Below are 20,052 nucleotides of genomic sequence, written 5' to 3'. Positions count from 1 at the left end.
GTGTACAATGACCCTGCTTTGGTAAGAGAGTGCGTGACCGGGCCAAAATTCGCAACGATATATGTGCACATGGAAAATATAATGAGGCAAGCAAGCTTATCAGTTTTCATTATGTTTTTCAGACTTTTAAAAGTGCCTTTTGACCCAGCAACGCTAATGTTTTAGATAAAACGTAAGAAAAAAATAGTGCATTGTTTCTTTAGACCAAATCATAATGGGCACCTTTGTTATACGCTGTTTTAAAATACAAGTAATACTAGGGGTTGCTTTTAAGCATCAAAATACTGACTTATTTATTCACCGTTTGCTATTGTTGGAAGTCTTATATTACACCATATTATGCAATTTTATGTTTTTACCTGTTACAACACTCAGTCTAAAAACTGACGAAAAATGTTGGTGAAATCATATATTTTTTATGTAAATACATAGGAAAGCCCAGCAGTAATTAGTGGGATTGATTTTACAGCATTTATGTTTAGTTTTTCATGTGACTTATATTTTTGGTTTGAACCATTGGCGGTCCTGACAGTGGATCTGAGGATTCTGTTGTTTTTCTCGTACTTTACCACTGCGCAATTTGGGGCCTTAGGTGCGTTATAAAAATGACAGTCAAATTCCACTCTTTGGCATATCAAGAGTAGCCCAAGATTTGGCGGTGTGTAATGTTGACCAGCTACCTTCCCTCTAGTCTATCGCTTCAAAATTAGGGAAGCCTAGGGTAGATATCCCTTATGTATCTTTGCGCGAAATTCAACAAAACAAACGTGTCTTATTATAAACTATGTAACCACAAAATTCACGGATCCAGAAGCAATTGGATTCATAAATAGTTTAGGAAAATACCTGTAAAAAAGCGATGGTGTCCAAGAACCGCATCGGTGTCCAGAGTTAAGTTGTTTCATACCAGAAAGTAAGCCAGTGACTGCACGACACATAACTTTACTTGCTTTAGTGTGAGTACTTTCAGGGTAAATATAAATCTCACGGAGACGTAGGGCTAGAAAGAGCAGTATCATTAAACTATGCCAATTTACCCAAGCTTCGTTTTATACACTTAAATGATTTTTCGGATGATCTAGACCTATATATATATATATATATTGCTTAAATTTTAATTATATCTCCCATAAAGCAATGGAAATTACCAGAATACATCGGATCACCATTCCATAATTTCAAAAACTAATCATCTTGGCCATTCTTCCAGCAGTCAATTTTAAACAGATTATATTCCGGCAGTTTACTTATTGTACCAGGAGCATGCTGCATTTACATTTGTTATACTGCTTCGTTGATCTTAGTTTCTTACGATTTATTTTACTCATTGTTACCTCTTTATATTCAGGTACACTGATATTCGTCACTTAGTTGCAATTATCCGAAAAATTGTAGATTCCTGAAATGTTATGCAGCCTAATATTTCAAACACGGACCGCGAAGGAAAACAAATAACACAGGCGTACAAATAATCAAAATATTTTTATATATACACAAGTGTATAGGACTGGCTTTTATATTCACAATATACGATTTCTACAGGCAGCTGAAATGATGAGAGTTTCACACGTTTGCATTATACGAAGTCAGAACCAAAGAAATAACTAAAATAAGAAAGCAAAAATTACGGAGATATCCCACGGTTATGACAGACTAAAGTCCTAGTTCACTATTCCACGATTATTCCAGATTATTTATTAAAGATAAATTCCAACTCATATAAATATCTGTATTAAACTCCCAACTCATACTAACTTGTACAAGTATCTCTATCACCCCTTGAAATGGGAGTAGACACATATATAGGGTCAAGTTGGTACAACCCTCCACGCGATAGTTATTATAGTATATCTTTGTACTCTTTGTACATCTTCTTTGACTAAAAGATGCTAACTACATGCAAAGCACCTGCATGAAAATTTGAAGATAAAAACCTGAATATATGTGAATAAAGATATAATGTACATAAATATTTAAAAAATTAAAAGATTAATATCATTATTTATTTAAGCGATCCATTGCACAAAGTTTTTAATCTAAGTCTCCCACGAATTCATTTTCAAATACAAAATATCACACGTCGAATCAGCCTCCAGTTACTCACCATATATATATAACAAATTAAATTTGTTTTTCAATAGATGGCGCCATAAGCATAGTGATGAACATCAGAGATATTTTAATAACTTTGTTTGTGATGTGTGGCTGCTTTACCCACTCGTTGATATGCAAATTCAAGCACATCAATTAATGCACACCTTAATCATTTGACATATTCCTATGGACACTGTGACACATTTGCTCTAGGGTGTGGAGTATATATCACATTCATTGGGAGTTGTACTTCATGTTTGAGCATTAGAATGATTCATGAATAACAACTAAACCCATAAGTATTAAAAACATTTAACTGAATTAAATTTATTTATCAGTAACTGTTACTCTGTACGCTATCATAATAAAGTGTAGGTAATCATTCAGTCAATCTAGTCAGAATTCATAAACTTTGCAACGTGCTCTTGACAATCTTTATAGCCCATTCAAACAAAGCATCAGACACAGGATGGTGATATAGTTAAATTCCCATCTTCACTACACTTAACACTTAGCACAACTCTGGAAATAGCCAGCTATTAAAATTCTCACCTCAATCTACTGTTCAGTTAACACTTTAGTTGAGTAATGCACTGAAATGTCAAGCAATATATAAGATAGCACCTAATTGATGAAGTAATCTATAATGACCAGCACATAATGATTATCGTCAGTCTCTGGGAGAGAAACAGCTATATTCAAGGCCATTCTCCCAAAAAAGAAACCTAGAAGCTCTCTGATGGAAATTTACCTACTGTGGCCAACTTTTCATCTGTGTAACACTCACAGTACAGTGCTTATACTGTGTATCAATATCTTGACACATATGAGGCCACAACAGCAGTGTGTGCACATTGACTGTTATACAGAACTTTCCTTGGTATCATCCAAACCTCACATCATTCACAGCCCAAAATATCCCCCGTATTAGATCTGTAGGATCCAGGTCAAGCTTGGATGCTGCTTGCCATATACAAAGGTGAAGCATAAATTTCGCAGAGCAGTATACATAACACAGATGCATGAAATATATATCGTTTGTACAAGAAGTTAAACTGCAAGATAATATGCCACACCACAAGTACCCAATCTCTGACACAGTTAGTGGTACTTTTCCTAAATCTCTTCATTTATCACTTCCTACATTCTTCATCATCACTGCTGCAGTAATGACTTTAACAACTGTAAGGTTTCTGAGTCTGCACATTCAACAAATAGCAAAAATCTCACCATTTGATGAAATAATATATCTTCATTACCACATTGCTGCTCCAGGCAATGTTGTAGAAACAAGTTGCGTTCCTGAAGTATTCTAATCCAAAGAACAATAATATATTCTGTTTTTTAATTCATTTCAGCTATTTCAGTTATACTTGCTCCACGTGAATGATATTTGATTAATACTACAGATGAAAGCACATCTTTCTTTAATTATGTAAAGCCTATGAAATGCAGGCATTATCTTGATCACAGGATGAGGCAAGTCTTACCACAACAGGATATGTGAACCTCACCCCAAAGCCTGTCATGTGACCGAGGAACTTCACATACATACATATAAACACACACTTTTGTGGCTTTTTTTTGCTGAAACACCATTTTCAGGGTTTGATCATCAAACTGAAAGTTGTTGTTAAACACCACAATGACACCCACTCAGATGAGACATCTCTTTCATTCTAGCCTCCTGTATGAGCTCCATCAGTCACTTGAAAACAGCAGGTACATTTCACAAAATCTCGGCATCTTCCATTATTATTCACTCTCACTTCTGGAGATCACCAAACACTCTCTTAAGATTGTAAAGTTATTCTACCGATATAAAATAGCTTGAAAAGTCCTGACTACCCGCTGGCAATCAATACATAATACCATAATACCTGATTGTGCTTGAGAGCTGAGCAGTTTCAATTTGATAGACATTGTCACCACAAATGAGTTTTAGCAACTGTACCCAGCACGATCATTTTCCCCTTTTCTTGGAATTTGTTTGACGTGACCAACTTGAATCTTATTCCAATAGAAATTACTTCTCTCAAGGACAAGATGTTCATGATATTATTTGTTACAATATAAACTCACCCAGCTCCTCGATAAAATTGATTTATGGCATACTAGAATACACCTTTCTCTGTAGGTGTCATAGTTTTCATGGAGTCTACACTTTTGATCTTTGAATTTGATACTGTGGATAGCCTGATTTTTCACTAGATCACATCTAAGATGCAACTCAGCCATGGCTATGCAATATTTACTGACATACTGTACATACAAGTACTCGATTTTCTAAGTACATCCTCAGATGCCACACTACTTGTCATGGATCCTAGCTATTCCAAACAAGTATTTGCTTGGACTAGTTCAAGATATGGTCCAGATCCTCCTTAGTGGTACCCCTGAATGTCAATGGGATGCTCTGTTTTATGCTGTCACCAATGGATGATGAATACTGATGACCACACTCACTTCCTCGACCACAAAGACACCAAGAAACTGAGAGGATAATGACACTAAATACATCAGTTCTTCTTAGTACTTGAAAGTATTAGCATCAAAGTGAATGTGGTGCTTATAACCAAGAACAACAAAGTGATATGTTGTATCTGTGTGCACATGATCTCGTGGCCCTGCACCATCTCTGGCCTGTTGCAGCTTTGGCAGTTTTTAAATAAACTTTAATCATTTTCAGTAGTTGTTTTTATATGTAAATAATTTTATTTTTTCAATCCACAGCAGTTGTATCAGTTTCTTCGTGATCGAATTTTTACTTATACTTTCTTTGCTATCAAATTCCAAAATCTATATATCTATATTTATCTTTTGTTATAATTTTTAAGCGATTAAGTTTCAATGATGGTATCTTGACAGAAGATCAATAGCTATTTGGTTGTCAAGGTGAAGGTCAACTAAGTATTGCTTCTATCTTTTTTCGAATATTCGTTCAAAGCTATTTTTGTATTGAGATTGTTTAAGGGGGCTGTGTTGTAAGCTATATTTTAAATGTTTTAATCTAGATGTTATCTAGAGGACTCATGACGTTAAGATCGAGAAATTTCGATTAATATCTAGACATGTGTATATTACTTATTGAGAAATTAATTAAGTGATTTACAGTTCAGTAAAGGCTTCAATGAGAAGCTAATGAAGTATTCATATCAACGTTAGTTATTGAGTATATTCAATTAATTAATCGATTAGCCGTGTAATTATAAGTTAGTAATAGTACCATTAGCGAGGAATTTCCGTTAAACTTAGGCGTGTATAATTAAACGTAACATGTACAAACGTTATAGAATAAATAAGCTAATTGGATGGACATCGCATTATTTTCACCAAATAATTCAAAAGAACCCGTCCAACGATAGAAATGCACAACAATATATATAATTGGTATATCCGTAGGAGTCGTCTGCAGTTTAGACAGTATTACTTTTCAAACAGGGTCGATGGCTTTTGGAATGAGCTGCCTTCAAGGGTGGTGGAGGAGAAACTTTAACCGAGTTCAAGAAAAGATTGGATGTATACATGAATAGTAAGGGGTGGCTATAGTTGGGAGCTGGAAGGAACATCCTTGATGGGCTAATAAGCTCCTTTTTGTCCCTTTAAAAGTTTATGAAATTTATGAAATTATGAAAATAACTGACAATACCTCCCTTCATCAATCAACGGGAAATAGCAACGTCATCGCATCATACCAAACACTGAATTGTATTTTTCGAAACTTAAAACCAAACCGATTATCAGATAATAAGGTTAAAACAAGTCACGTTAAAGTCCTCATACATATTGAAAACAGTGTATAGAACTTTTAATCAATTACTACTTAGATTTCTTTCAGTTGTTGCTACCAAATTTGAAGTTATGCCCCTTGTCCTATTGTTTACTCTACTAAACACAAAAAGTTTGATGGATCTATACTATCACTACCCTTAATAATCTTAAACATTTCAATCAAATCCCCTCTGACCATTCTCCTCTCCAGAGAAAATAAGTTTAGAGATATTAGTTCCCCTCATAGGACAATCCCACCATCCCAGGTATCATCCTAGTGGCTCTTCTCTGAACCTTCCTCAACAATTCAATGTCCTTCTTGAGGAAGGGAGCCCAAAACTGTACACAGTACTCTAAATGAAGCCTTACAAGTGATTATACAGTGAAACAATAATATCTCTTGTCTTGTATTCAATATTTCTATAGATGCTACCCAAAATCCTATTAGCCTTATTGCTAGCTATAATACACTGTTTAGATGACTTATGTGATTTTTCAATCACAACACCAATATCTTTTTATTCAACCACAGTATTTAATGTATTCCCATTTCAATTGTAACAATAATTTGAATTGTGAAAACCTACATGCATCATCTTACATTTTGCATAGTTAAATATCATCTGCCACGTATTGACCCAATGCATCAAATGGTCTAAATCTCCCTGTAAGTCTGCAGCATATTTGATACAGTCATCCACCCCAAATACCTAAATGTAATTTGCAAACTTCAAAATTTTATTAGTCATTCCAGAGTCAACGTCATTAATATAAATCACAAACAGCAGAGGACCCAGCACAGAGCCTTGAGGCACACCGCTTGTAACTGTGATCCAGTCAGATCTAACTCCATTTATTACTACTCTCCGCTTTCTATTCTCCAGCGAATTTTCTATCCAAGTTAATAACATTTTCTCCACACCCACAAATTTAATGTTTGTAAGAAGTCGTTTGTGAGGCACCTTATCAAACTAAATCCACAGTATTTCCTTCATCAACTCTTACAGTAACATCTTCAAAGAATGTCAGAAGATTTGTTAAACAAGACTTTCTCTTAGTGAAACCACGACGGCTCTTTGACACTATATCAAATTGCTTTAAGTGACTTTGCAATGCATCTTTAATCACACTCTCTAGAACCTTTCCAACTACTGATGTAAGACTAACTGGCCTATAATTGCCTGGACAATGTTTATCACCTCCTTTAAACATTGGACTAACATTTTCCAACCTCCAATCTTCCTCTACTCAGTGGCCTATAAAAAATATTAACTAGCGGTTCACAGATAAAATATTTAAGTTACTTTAAAACTCTAGGATAAAAGTTGTCTGGTCCAGGGGATTTATCAATTTTTGAGGTTTCCCAACTTTTCTCTTACAGTGTCAGAACTTAAAATGATATCTTTTATCTAACACACACACACATATGCATGTATATATTAATTACTTGGACATCTTGTTTGTTTACTTATCTCCAAATGTTAGCGCAGAGCTACAAAAAGATCTTTCTTCGGACAGTAATGATTAGTTTTGAATTAACAGTTTAGAGGGAAAACAGCTAGTCGACAGCGACCACCGGCCCCCCAGTGGCACAGGGTTATGTTTGCGGATTTACAACGCTAGAAACCGGGTTTCGATACCCGTGGCGGGCAGAGCACAGATAGCCCTTGTGTAGCTTTGTGCATAATCAAAAACAAGCAAACAAACAGCAACCACCGTGAACGCTTGTCTAATGAAATAATGGAATTTAACCGTCACTCTTACAGTGCACACACAGCTCCAAGGTACAGAGCACATTTTTACGACGATGTGTCACGAGCCATGAATCCTTGGATCCACAGTCAAGGCACACCAGCTGCTTCGCCATATTCGTTTCTAAATAAATAGCAAAAACTTTTGTGTTTTCAACTGTGAATTGTTATTTTCAAGATTTGTTATGAAATTGTATATATAATTTCCATGATATCCAAACTAATGACATAAATAACATGTTTATAATGTTTTTTTTTGTGTTTTAAGACGATAATAACGCTTCAATAACATTGAGCAGAAGATAATTAATTATTGTTTTAATTTGTTCTCCTGAAATCAAAACCAAAATGTGATATTTAAAAATTTTTTTTAATTTTCTTACGTTGATAATTATCACTGCTATTGTTAGAGGGCTATTGATGCACTGTCTAAGTGTTGTAATATACTCTAAATAGGTTACTTACAACCATTAGCAGTATCTGTGAGTTGTAATTTATTTCAACTTTTTTATTTGATAGTAATATAAAGTCATCGTATTTCTCATATTTCAGACCAGTTTTAAGTCTCATTTTTGATAAATAAATACTTAGTCTTTAGTGATGTAATGTCATTGTTATATTAATTTTGAAATTGTGTGAACTTGTATTTATAGGTTGTACTACTAGTACTAGTGTTGTAGTCGCACAACAAATTGCAAAATGTGATTGTTATTGTTAATATTAGTTAGACTTGGCTATTAATATTACTTATTATTACCCATAAAGTTATAATACTTAATAGTAATTTATTAATTACTATGCATGTGTAAGTTCTATGTGATCGTTTTCATGACATTCCGTATGAAGAAAATATAAGTGATCTTCACATGTTTTCCCCCCAGTCAGTAATATGTTAATACTAATTCTGTTAATCTGAGATATAACCTATGAAGTGATTAATTCCTAAGTTAGGACTCTATAGATTTTGAATATAAAAGTACCATACTCTAGCATATAATATACAGCCTACACAAGTCGGATTGTAATCTATTTAGGTTGGGATCTGTTGTTTCAAAAATTAAATTATGAAAGAGAACTTAAAGGAGTTAAAGATATACTACTTTTCTGAATAATATAGGTTTTCAAAAATAAATATGATTAGGAAGCCCAACTTATCATTTGATTCACCACTTGTCATTGAATTATACTGGTTTGTGTTGAATTCAACAGTAACCCTGGACAAGGGTAACTTGAGTTGAAAGAACAAGAGTAGACTTCATACACAACTATATATGACATGATAAAGACTAGTTTCATTCAGAGGGAAACAACATTTTGCTTTTGGGTTACATTGTTCTTAGGGCACATTTGTAATAAGCACAACAGTAAGGTTACTTAAGTTATATAATATATTTTTGGCCAGTGATGTTTCTTTAAATAATTTACTAATTTTTGATTAGATCTAACTGCATTCTGATAGTGATAGTAAAATCATGATGTATCTATATCACAGTTTAATGATAGGTTAAATATAAATGTTTTGATAATTTTTCGGATGTTGAGAATAGTTGGTACTCTCACGTTCTTAGCAAATTAATAATTATAACAATAAATATTTCAATATGTATCACACCCTTAAATAAAGAATGTTTATTTTACCATTCCTTTTTTGTTCTAAGAATTAAACCATGGGTGCAGCTAAAAGTGTGAAATAATAAATCTATTTGTCTACTTGTAAGAAGAATGTAGAGGCATTTAACTTTAAGGCTTGATATATTTGTTGCAAACATGCAAGATGTCCTAAAAATATTTAGAATAAATAGGTGTTAACAGATAAGAGCTAACTTTGAACAGTCACAGAGAAAGTACCTGCTTAAATTAGTAATCTAATTTCATTATTTTTAGTATAGACTAAGAAAGGCATTTGTAACTTTTATGTTTTTCTTTTATGAATTAATAGATGTTTATACCAAACTTTTGGAAGTTGGTAATATTTTATCTATTTGTGTTCCTTACTAAAAATGAATATCATATATACACATTAGTTTCAGAAGCTTTGATTTGATTTTACTCTTAAAACTTTTTAAACAGATTTTTTTGGAGGATGTAAGTTGCATTAGATCAATGTCACAGGCTCATCTTTGGACATGCTGTCTTCCTGATTTTTTGGTTACCATTAGTAACCACAATGTTTCCCACCTGGCTTTTGGCACAGACCACTGTCTATTCTTAACAACAAATGGTAGTGTATGCAGCTTTGGTAAAGGAAGCAAGGGGCAGTTAGGTGTGGGATCATTGAAAGATCAACTGAAAGAACCTCAGATTGTCCAAGGCTTTCCTCAAAAGGTTATTAGTATAGCTTGTGGACCAGAAACAAGTGCTGCTGTGTGTGAAAATGGAGAGCTGTATATGTGGGGTGATAATAGTTATGGTCAGTGTGGGGTTGACAGCAATGAAAGTGTAGTACTTGTTCCAACACTTGTCCAAATATTAGAATCTCCAGTCAACTGTAATAAATGTGATATCGTACTTTGTAAAAGAACTCAGATTGTAGAAGTTTCATGTGGGGTGCATCATACGCTTGCTCGGTCTAAAGACTATAATATATGGACATGGGGTGAAGGCCCTCAATTAGGCTTAACTAATGTAAATAGAACTGGTCCTACTAAGTTAGAGTTTCTAAAAGGGAAAAATGTTTTATCAGTTGCTTGTGGAGCCTTTCACAGCATTGCTGTATTGGAGGTTCCAAAAGTTGGTGACACTTCTGACATTCCAGAAGAACAATACACTCCCATATCTCTTTGTTCCAAATGTAAATGTGACCAGTTTACTGTGACTGATAATAGTGATGCTGTCATAGTGTCTCATGATCATGTCTGTCCACTTGGCCTTGTAGTAGCAGATGAAGAAGATGTAATAATAAAAACTGATTTGCAAGAAGATAAATTAGAATTGAAGATTGATGAAACAGCAGATAAAAAAAGTGAGGAAGATAATGAACAAAGGTCTAATGAAATTGTCAAAGAAATGTCATCATTGTCTCCATGTAATTCAAGCAAAAATAAGGTGGATTTTTATTTGTCTAATAATGTGAAAGATAATTTTGACAAACCAGAAAAAAAAATTGAACATCTACTTGATTCAGCAGGATATCTAGCTGAAGAATCTGTAAATGACCAGACAAATGACAGTTCAAACTATCAACAGATAACATCCTCTGATGACAAAAAAGAAGTTATACCTCCTAATCATGTTTTACTGGACCAATCATCTCAAGAATTCAATACAGCTGTGAATGAAGAGGAAAGTATGAAGGAACATCATCCAGATATTGTGGAAGAAAATGGTACTGAATTGAAAGCAAACACTTTAACCCTAGAAAATGGTGAACAGGTGGAATTAAGAAATAAGACTGTACAGTTTCAAAAGTTTGCAGATATGTCAACTAAAACATCTACTTCAGAGGAGAAATGTTTACAGGCATATCAAAGTAAACGACATTCATCTCTTATAGATCATGCTCAGGCAAGACAGTTTCTAGAAAAGCAAATTTCTAATGTATCTACAACAAGAAGTAGAACAAGGAGTATTTCTGTGAAAAGTGAAGATTCCCTGTCTGCCCCACCAGATGAAAGTATAGGATCTGATAAATATCCATTAATGAAGGGCCTCATGACTAAAGTCAAGACCACTGTAGACAAATTTCAGTATGTGGCATTTGGAAGTAGAAATAGTCAATCATCACATTCTGATTCAATTAGCAGCCAAGAGTCATTTGAAGTGATTGAGGTAGAGCATGCAGACACAAATGAGGTTCAGCACATTAAACGAACAGGATCATTAAAGTCTCTTTTGGAAATCAAGCAAGCATACAAACTCAAATCAATTAACAGAAAAGGAAGTATGGAAGTTTTAGTAAATAAGTCAAAAAGAAAAAGCTCTCCCAAAGAAAGATCACAGCACAGCATTCGTAAAAAGGAACTTGGCCGAGCGGCTGTTCAGACAGAAGTGTGGTCCTGGGGAGGTGGAGAATTTGGACAGCTGGGGCATGGAGATGAATTAGAAAGGTAATTTTTTGATAAACTATACAACATGAAAATCACCAGTTTTTATAATATTAGAGTTATTGGTTGATATTAAAAACTGTCAATATCATTAGATTTTACAAGACGTACAGACTATAGAAAACATAATAAATACTTTTGATAGGGGTTTATTAAAAAGGTTGATTTTACACTTTCCAATCATTTCATAATTCATAAAGCTTTAGTTGTTTTTTTGTTTTCTGTAGTAAAAGTAAAAAGTATACAAATTTAGTTTTTTTTTAACTTTAAACATATATTTGAACAGCATGCCATTAAATTATATGCCACCCTTTCCACTGAGCACTGATTAATACAATGCTGAGATGATAACATTACATCATAGTCTGTACGTTTAGCTGTACTCGGATATTTCTAATGAATAATGCATATAACAATTAATAGTTTACATGTGGGCTCAACATTCAGCATCAGGAAGGATTATTTTACAATATAGCAGTCAGGAAGCTGGCAACAACCATATCTACTATCTAGTACTCTCTCTCTCCAGTTTATTTCTTTAGAGTAAGCATAAGTAGGACAGTGTTTTTATACATTATTTATCATGCAGGTCTAGCGAATACAGATGATCAGTAAAGGTTCTCGTGCCATCCAAAATACTAAATGTTACTTTCTGTTGTCATTGGCTTCACTTAATTAAAATTAAAATGGTTGCCAAATTTGAACAGTTTGTCCAATTGTCAAAATTGATTCAGCCAATCTCTTACAAGAGTTTGTGATGTCAAGACATCAGATGGATCGACAAACTTATTTTATATTTTATGGGATATCAAGGGATCTTTTGACATTAAAGGATGCCCTAACTCTAAATCTCCCTCAATCAAGAAAACTAATCATTAAATCCATCCCTGATCTTCTAAGTATCCATCTACCCTTTTCTTAAACCCCCTTCTAAAGTTTTAGCTTCTTCCAGTGTAGATAGCAGTTTGTTCCACAGATTTATCACTGTTTGAAAAATAAAACTGTCTTAGCTGGAGATGTTTTCAATCTTCCTAAAACTAAAATTTATGACCTCTCAGAGTTTAATATACCTTGTGTCCTCCACTCTTCTCACATGTCTTGGAGGGGTGGAGGATTACGGAGCAGGGAGCTGGCTGTGTGTTGGCTCATATAAGCTCCCTCTCTGTGTCTTAAATATATTTAAAGATGGCATTTATACACATTCATACTGCTCACAAAAACTGTTTCACTTGGAATATTATTTCATACATCCTCTACTCTTTGAGAGAAAAAGAACTTCCTTAAATCCAATCTGGAGCTCTGCTTGTATATTTTATACTGGTGGCCTCTAGTTGTAGAATTGTTAAATATAAATAAATCTGCAACATCTAATCTGGCAAGGCCTTTAATAATTTTAAAGACCTCAATTAAATCACTCCTTAAATAATGGGTTTCAAGTGTAGTGAGGTGTAATTTCTGAAACTTCCTTTCATAAGAAAGGTTATGATGACCTGTTACCATCTTAGATAATCTCCTCTGAACTTGTTCAAGTAGATCTACATCTTTTTGAAGATATAGATGCCATACTTGGATACAATATTCTAGGTGAGGTCAGATAAATGATTTGTATAACCTAAACATTCCATTCCTTATTTTGAATCGTTCTCTTAATCCTACATAAAATGTGATTTGTAGCTTTAGCATATTGTTTGTTAACACTAAGAGATTTGTGGATAACCACCCGTAAATCATTTTCTTCATTAATAAATTCAATCAGACTGTCACCTAAAAAATAGTCATATTGTTCATTGTTGAAAACGAAATGTAAACAAACACTCTTTTCAGGATTAAATAGCATCTGCCACTCAATAGTCAAGTGTAGCATATTCCAAATCTTCTTGTAGCCAAGCTGCATCAACTACAGTTGCTATACTGCAGTACATTTTGGTATCATTTGCAAATTTTAAAAGCCTACTACAGATGTTTTCATCAGTGCCATTGATATAAATAATAAATAAGGTGGGGCCAAGCACAGACCCTTTTAACAGAATCCCACTCAGATGTTGTGCCATTTATAATAACTCATTGTTGATGATTATATAACCATTCTTGAATCCAATTTAACACTTCTGAAGATATTTCATTTACATAAAGCTTGTTAAGTAACCTGGTATGGAGAACCTTACTAAAGTTGAGATAAGTTATATCAACTGGGTAACTTTCATCAATGTATTGAGTCACTTCTAAATAAGCAAGTTAATTGGTTACATGATCTTCCACTGGTAAAACCATGTTATGTTTCTCTGATGTGATTAAAAGTTTCTAAATGTAAGGTAATGGGATCCTTGATGATAGATTCAAGAATTGTACTTATTTGACTTGTCAAGCAAATTGATCATAGTTTTCTTGAGCCTTTCTTGAACAAAGTGAAACATTAGCATTTTTCCAATCTGGTGGGACTTCAGACGAGTCCATACTTGCTCTGAAAATTTCACTAAGAGGATAAAAAATTTCATATGCTGCTTTCTTAAGAACTGAAGAGAATAACTTTCAAATTACATAATTTTTTAGACAATTTCAGTTGATAGATAAACATTTTTCAACTCTTGCTCCGAAGAACCAATAAAAGTATGTATAGGATCTGGTATATTATCAAGAATTTATTTAGTAAAGACAGTGCTAAGGTATTCATTTAAAATATTAGCTGTTTTAGTGTCATCTGTAATTGCATTACAATCATCATCAATGATTGTGCCCACCTGTTTTTTGGTTTTAGGTTTATAGTTAACATATCTGTAAAAAGACTTGGGGGGGGGGGTCCTTTATGTTTTCATCCAGTTTCTTTTCAAATTGTTTCTTGGCCTGTTGTAGCTCCTTTGTGGCATGATTAAGTTAGCTTTTGTATTGAACATAATCTGTATACTCCTTGGATTCACTGTATCTCTTCCAAAGATAATATTTCTTCCTTCTGATGGACTCAGTATTTCTGTCGGCCCATAGTGGTTTGCATTTCCTATGTTTAGAAGTTTTGAGGGGTACATAACTTAGAAACAGTTTTATCCAAAATTTCTTTATAAACATTGAACTTATTCTCAACAGCAAAGCCCATAAAGCAGTCTATCCGATATATCTCACTCACAAATTTACTCATTCCTGCGTAGTAACCATTATTGTAGTCATAGAAAGTAGTTTTCTATTCTTTAATTTCCACCAAACAAATAATGTCAAATAATATAATATTGTGGTTGCTGAAGGGTTCACTAACAGTTAAATTGTCGTTCAAATTGGGAATACTAGTTAAAACTAGGTCCAAAATGCTATTACCTTTAGTAGGTTCAGTAATGTGTGGGAAAAAGATCCTGAGTTAGATCCAAAAAGCATTTCCTTTCTGCACCAGAGTGAAGAAGATCCCAATTGATAGTTCTGAGGTTGAAATCACTGACAGTAACTACTGAACTATAGTCTTTACATGCTTCAGATATTATATTATGAAGGATTTGTTCATTTTCAATTGATACTGAAGTACTATGGTAGCAGACACCTAATAATAACAATCCTTTGGTGGTACTAATTTTTACTCAGTTTAGTGCCTTCTACGTATGTAAGTTCATCCAAAATAACTGCATTTAATTAGGTTTTATATAAGTTAAACAGCCACCACCTTTAGATTTGGTATGATCATTCATCAAAACTTCATACTCATCTAGTACTAATTTAGCATTAATAATGTTACAGTGAGCCCATGGCTCATTGATACAAGTAATTTCAGAATCCAGCTGATAAGCATAACATTGTATCTTGTTCATTTTATTTACAATACTTTGTGCATTGACACAAAAACAAGTAAGTTGCTTAATAACTGTTTTAGTTGTGCTATCAAAATTTGTAAATAAACCTTTTGTGCAAGGATTAATAGTTTTCATTTTCCACATGTCCTTTGAATGCTCCCAGTTAGAGGGGGGTTCCAAGAATCTCTTATGTTAATCTCCTCATACCTCAGTACTAAGTTTTTCACCATTTCCACTTTAGCACAAGACTTTTGATCCAGATCACTTTCTTTTTTCTTTTGGTAAAGTCTGGTGAAATAAACACAATTTCATAAAGTTCTATATCCTTCAGAGATTTGGCTTTATTTAACTCTTTATATTTCTGGGCTTTGGCTGCTAGCTTGACCCTTAATGGGTGTTTTCTAGATTTAGAATCAGTGATGCATTCGATATGCTCGATTGTTGCATCACACACGCCTAAGACATTAATATAACATAACATTTTGGAACAACATGGGACCTATTGGTCTATCTTGGCTGTTCCATCCTCTAAACTAAACTAAAACTATTATGCAGTATGTGTTTAACAATTTCAATTGAGCAACCAGTAATTACTTGCATATCTACAGTCACTGCATCAGCCTGGGGGCTTTCAGAAATAAATACATTATTTACTTCACTAGTAGAAATGTTAGCATTTTGACCTGATGCATCAGTCACAAAAAAAAGTAATTTAAACTCACAAACATTTGGTATAATAATGTTAGTTTTTCTTATGTTTTATTCTCTAGTCTCAAAGAATTCTTCTTTGGTAACAGATCTAACATTCCTGTCAAATGGGCCTTTAACTTCATAAATTTCATCTACTTTATTGAGCAAATCATTCATTTTACTACTAGTCATTTGGTCAAACTGATCGTTCACATTCTGCATGAGCTTAAAGACCTCCATGGCTTTATGGCTTTACCATTACATCCAGTGCAGAACCAATGGCATTGCTCACCATCAGGATTATCAAGAGAATCATACAGAGGTCTTAAGGAATCTCCACACTATTTTTGTGGAACCAGTTTGAACAGTATTCATAGGTCAGGGCAGATTCCTGACATCCTCTTTACCACATTTGTTAAGAGTTAACTTTCTTACCAGCTTTGGATATATTAGGGATGGATTTCCTACCACCTTCAGCCAAAATTAGTAAAGTTCTAAAAACATCTACCAATGACAAGAAACTTCTCACCAGTTGAATTTAGCTCTCAGTTGTAATTATTATTACATTATACAGTATCTTGTCTTATTTGTTAAGCCTATCATTAGTTCTGCTTTTCTACGTTCGAACTACCACATACATTTCTAGTATTAGTAGTAATGTTCACACTGACATCTTCATCCAATTCATCACCAACATTCCACTGATTATTCAATCTTCCTTGATATAAAGATTCTTAATTTAGTTAATATTATTATTTAACTATAAAAGACAGCCATTCTTTTGCATTTAAAAATAAGCTGCCACATCAACTTGGATGGGTCTAACTAAATTCTAAGTAATTAAACATGCACATATATAAACACCCAAAAAATCTGATGCATTAGTCTTATCTGTTCCTTTAATAATTTTGAATACTTCAAATAAATCATCCTTGAACCTTTCCTTTTCAAGGGAGAACAAGTTACGTAATCTCATCCTATCTTCATATGACATCCCATCCATCTCTCATCTTAGTAAACCTCCGTACATAATATTCCAAATGAGGCCTAATTAGTGACTTTGTACAGGAAAAACTATGGCCTTTTTTAGACTTGTAGTTAATATGCAAGCTCATATTAGAATTAGTTGGTTAACTTTTGAGTAGTCGATGTAATCAGTTACCTACAAATGATAGATCTTGTCTTATGGCCTCAAAATTGGCTTTCTAAAAACTAGAAACTACAATAATTGAAGCAGTAATAAAAGAAACACAGGATAGGTTAGTTTATTTTCATGACATTAATTGATTTAATCATAATTATAATTATTCAATTATATTATGTGAAACTAATTAATATAATTGTAGCTTAGGCAATTGATTAAGCACATTATTTGCCAGCTTTAATGATTGATCAAATAGAACTTTGGTTTGTGTCTGTGTTTTTCAATTTCTACAATATCAGCAATGAAAGAAGTGTAGCAAGCTCTTGAGTAGGATGAATGTATTTATAACATCAAGGTTGTATTTATTGCATTATTTACTTTTATAGACTGATGGAAACTAACACTTCTAATCAAGCATAGCATTAACACTATTAGTTGATTATAATTGTGTAAAAGATTTTGAGTTGTGTTAAAACTATGATGAGAAGACTTAATTTGAGCAAACACAAGGGTAACAAGTAAGAAAAAATTGTCTTTTGACAGCTGTATTCTTAAATTACCAAGTTATGATACCTGTACCATATGTATGTATGTGTGTGTGTAAATACAAGATATCTTTCTTTGGAAACTTAAAAATGGGTTTTCTTTTTTTTTCTAGACTACAACCTTGTTGTGTAAAACAGCTTTCTGGTCAAGGAGTTGTTCGAGTATTAGCTGGAAATTTCCATTCCATAGCATTAACAGCTGATTGCAGGATATTTACCTGGGGTTTGAATGATGTCTGTCAATTAGGTCACAGCCTTAGCAATGAGAAAGTTCTGTCTCCTAAACAACTTCAGGTAAAATTGCTACTAGACTTTAAAAAAGCAGGATAACAGACCAAAATAAATAGATATTTTATCAAACAATTTATTGTAAATGTAAAATTTTTGTTTCAAGTTACATGATATGGACATAAGTGTCGATTAACCATTTCGCATTGGGTAGGTCAAAATGCACGTCACAACCTTTTACAGAGTTACATTCAAAACTTAATTAAACTACTTTATTATCAATGTATAGAATAAACTTGGTATCAAAACACAGCTAATAAATCAAACTTTAATATTATATGAGTTCTAAGTTCTTAATTTTATAAGAAAATATTTTTAAAAATCCACAATTTCTCTTAGTATGAAAATTGTGACATTTTCTTCCTATGTCTTCCCTCCTCTAATATATTTACCACCCCTCTAAGAAGTATGGAATTTAATGTCAATTGCTCATTACTATATAGTTATTACTCAGGCCAAGCATGAAGTTTCTAGCCTTCATTGTTATTTGGTTACAGAGCCATAAGCTAGAAAATCAGAATGCTCTTGCAATGCTCACCTGTTACGTCTTATTTTTCACAAATTGCCAGTAGTTCTAATAGAAAGCCAAAGTTTTAATCTATCAAATGATGTATTACATTACGTTGTTTTCTGTAAAGAGAATATTCACTTCCAGTTCAAATAATCCCACGTGGAACACATCAAGGAGCTTAGCTGAAATTTTAAAGGCTCTTATCGCATAGTTAGAAAACCATGGTAGTTATAGGATACTGACTGCTTTTTACATGTTGGTATTCTGTATTTTTAGGTGCAGTATTTAATTTTAAGTTATTTATGGAAGTAGTACTATTAGTACAAAAAAGTTTCATTGACAGTCGACAGCGAAGAAAAAGAAAACCCTGACAAATACTATATTTTTTGTTTTTCATGTGTATTCTTTATTTATTATTTTAAAAACAACTAAAATGTAAAAATTATAAACTTGTTAGGTTAGATTAGAAGAAAAACAATAAAAATTATTTGCAAGGTATGCTTGTGAGCAGCTCATGCATTACGTATTTGATAGGGTAAACTGAGTTACACATTCATTGAGTGATTTACAATGTGTGGTACAGTTATTAGTTAGACACAGTTCAAATTCAGACTCTCTTCTGGATGTAGATGTTTGTTTCCAAGTCCACTCTTAAACAGACCAAAGGTAAAAAATTCCAGTGGAGCTGCAGCAGGAAACTTGACAGTTATCTGATCGAATGGGATTACTGTCATTTTTTTTTCAACTCTTTTTTTTTTTTTCTTGTAAAATGAGTGGCTAGAAGCTTGTAAACTTTTAGCATATGAACCTTCAACTTCAAACCCTTGTATCTGAGCCAATTACTGTCCTTAATTTTATGCTATTGTGTTTTTTGTTTATCTCTTCAACTGAGTTTAACCATGGAGTATTATATTGTCAAATAGTTTGGAATTTACCATGAACCCAGTATATAGATCTAAACATTTGACTTTGCATAATAGTAGAACTGAAGAGAATAAGCTAGAACTGTTTTGTACAGATCAAATAACAGAAGTTCTGTCCTACTTCCTCAAACATTTTTTCAGAAAATGGTTACCTAAAATAGGTCAACAACATTTTCAAGTCATTTTGAAAACACTAAATTAACTATACAAATTAGGGGTGTAAAATGTAAATTTAGTTTACAAACTTTAGGTTAATTGTTTGTGGAGACGTACATTTAGTGTATTTTTAGTAAAAAAACAACCACACAATCTCATGATATAGCATATTAGATATCATGAAAAAATATTGCATACACTACAGAACACTTAAAAAAACTTTCAAATGCTGATATTGAATGTTCTTTTAAACTCCACCAGAATAGTTTGGCTCTATAGATGATAGTTAGATAACTGGAACACTTTTAAAAGAGGTGAAGAAGGAAAATATGTCTTATGAAAATGCATGAATTTAACCTACTTTTTTTA

At 33.2% G+C, this 20,052-nt stretch overlaps 1 protein-coding gene across 1 annotated transcript in view; it reads left to right on the top strand.

Annotated features, from left to right (window-relative positions):
* Positions 1–8,043: 8,043 nt before the first annotated feature.
* Positions 8,044–20,052, top strand: part of LOC106462067 (alsin-like) — a 75,387-nt gene continuing 63,378 nt past the window's right edge. The window contains exons 1-3 of the mRNA XM_013921949.2: positions 8,044–8,098; positions 9,687–11,662; positions 17,919–18,099. Coding sequence (XP_013777403.1) covers positions 9,720–11,662; positions 17,919–18,099 — 2,124 coding nt within the window. The 5' untranslated portion in view covers positions 8,044–8,098; positions 9,687–9,719. The remainder of the gene's footprint in view (positions 8,099–9,686; positions 11,663–17,918; positions 18,100–20,052) is intronic.

This window comes from Limulus polyphemus, unplaced genomic scaffold (genome assembly GCF_000517525.1).
Source record: "Limulus polyphemus unplaced genomic scaffold, Limulus_polyphemus-2.1.2 Scaffold1087, whole genome shotgun sequence".
NCBI lineage: Eukaryota > Metazoa > Arthropoda > Merostomata > Xiphosura > Limulidae > Limulus > Limulus polyphemus.
This window is presented reverse-complemented; position numbering and strand designations above follow the sequence as displayed.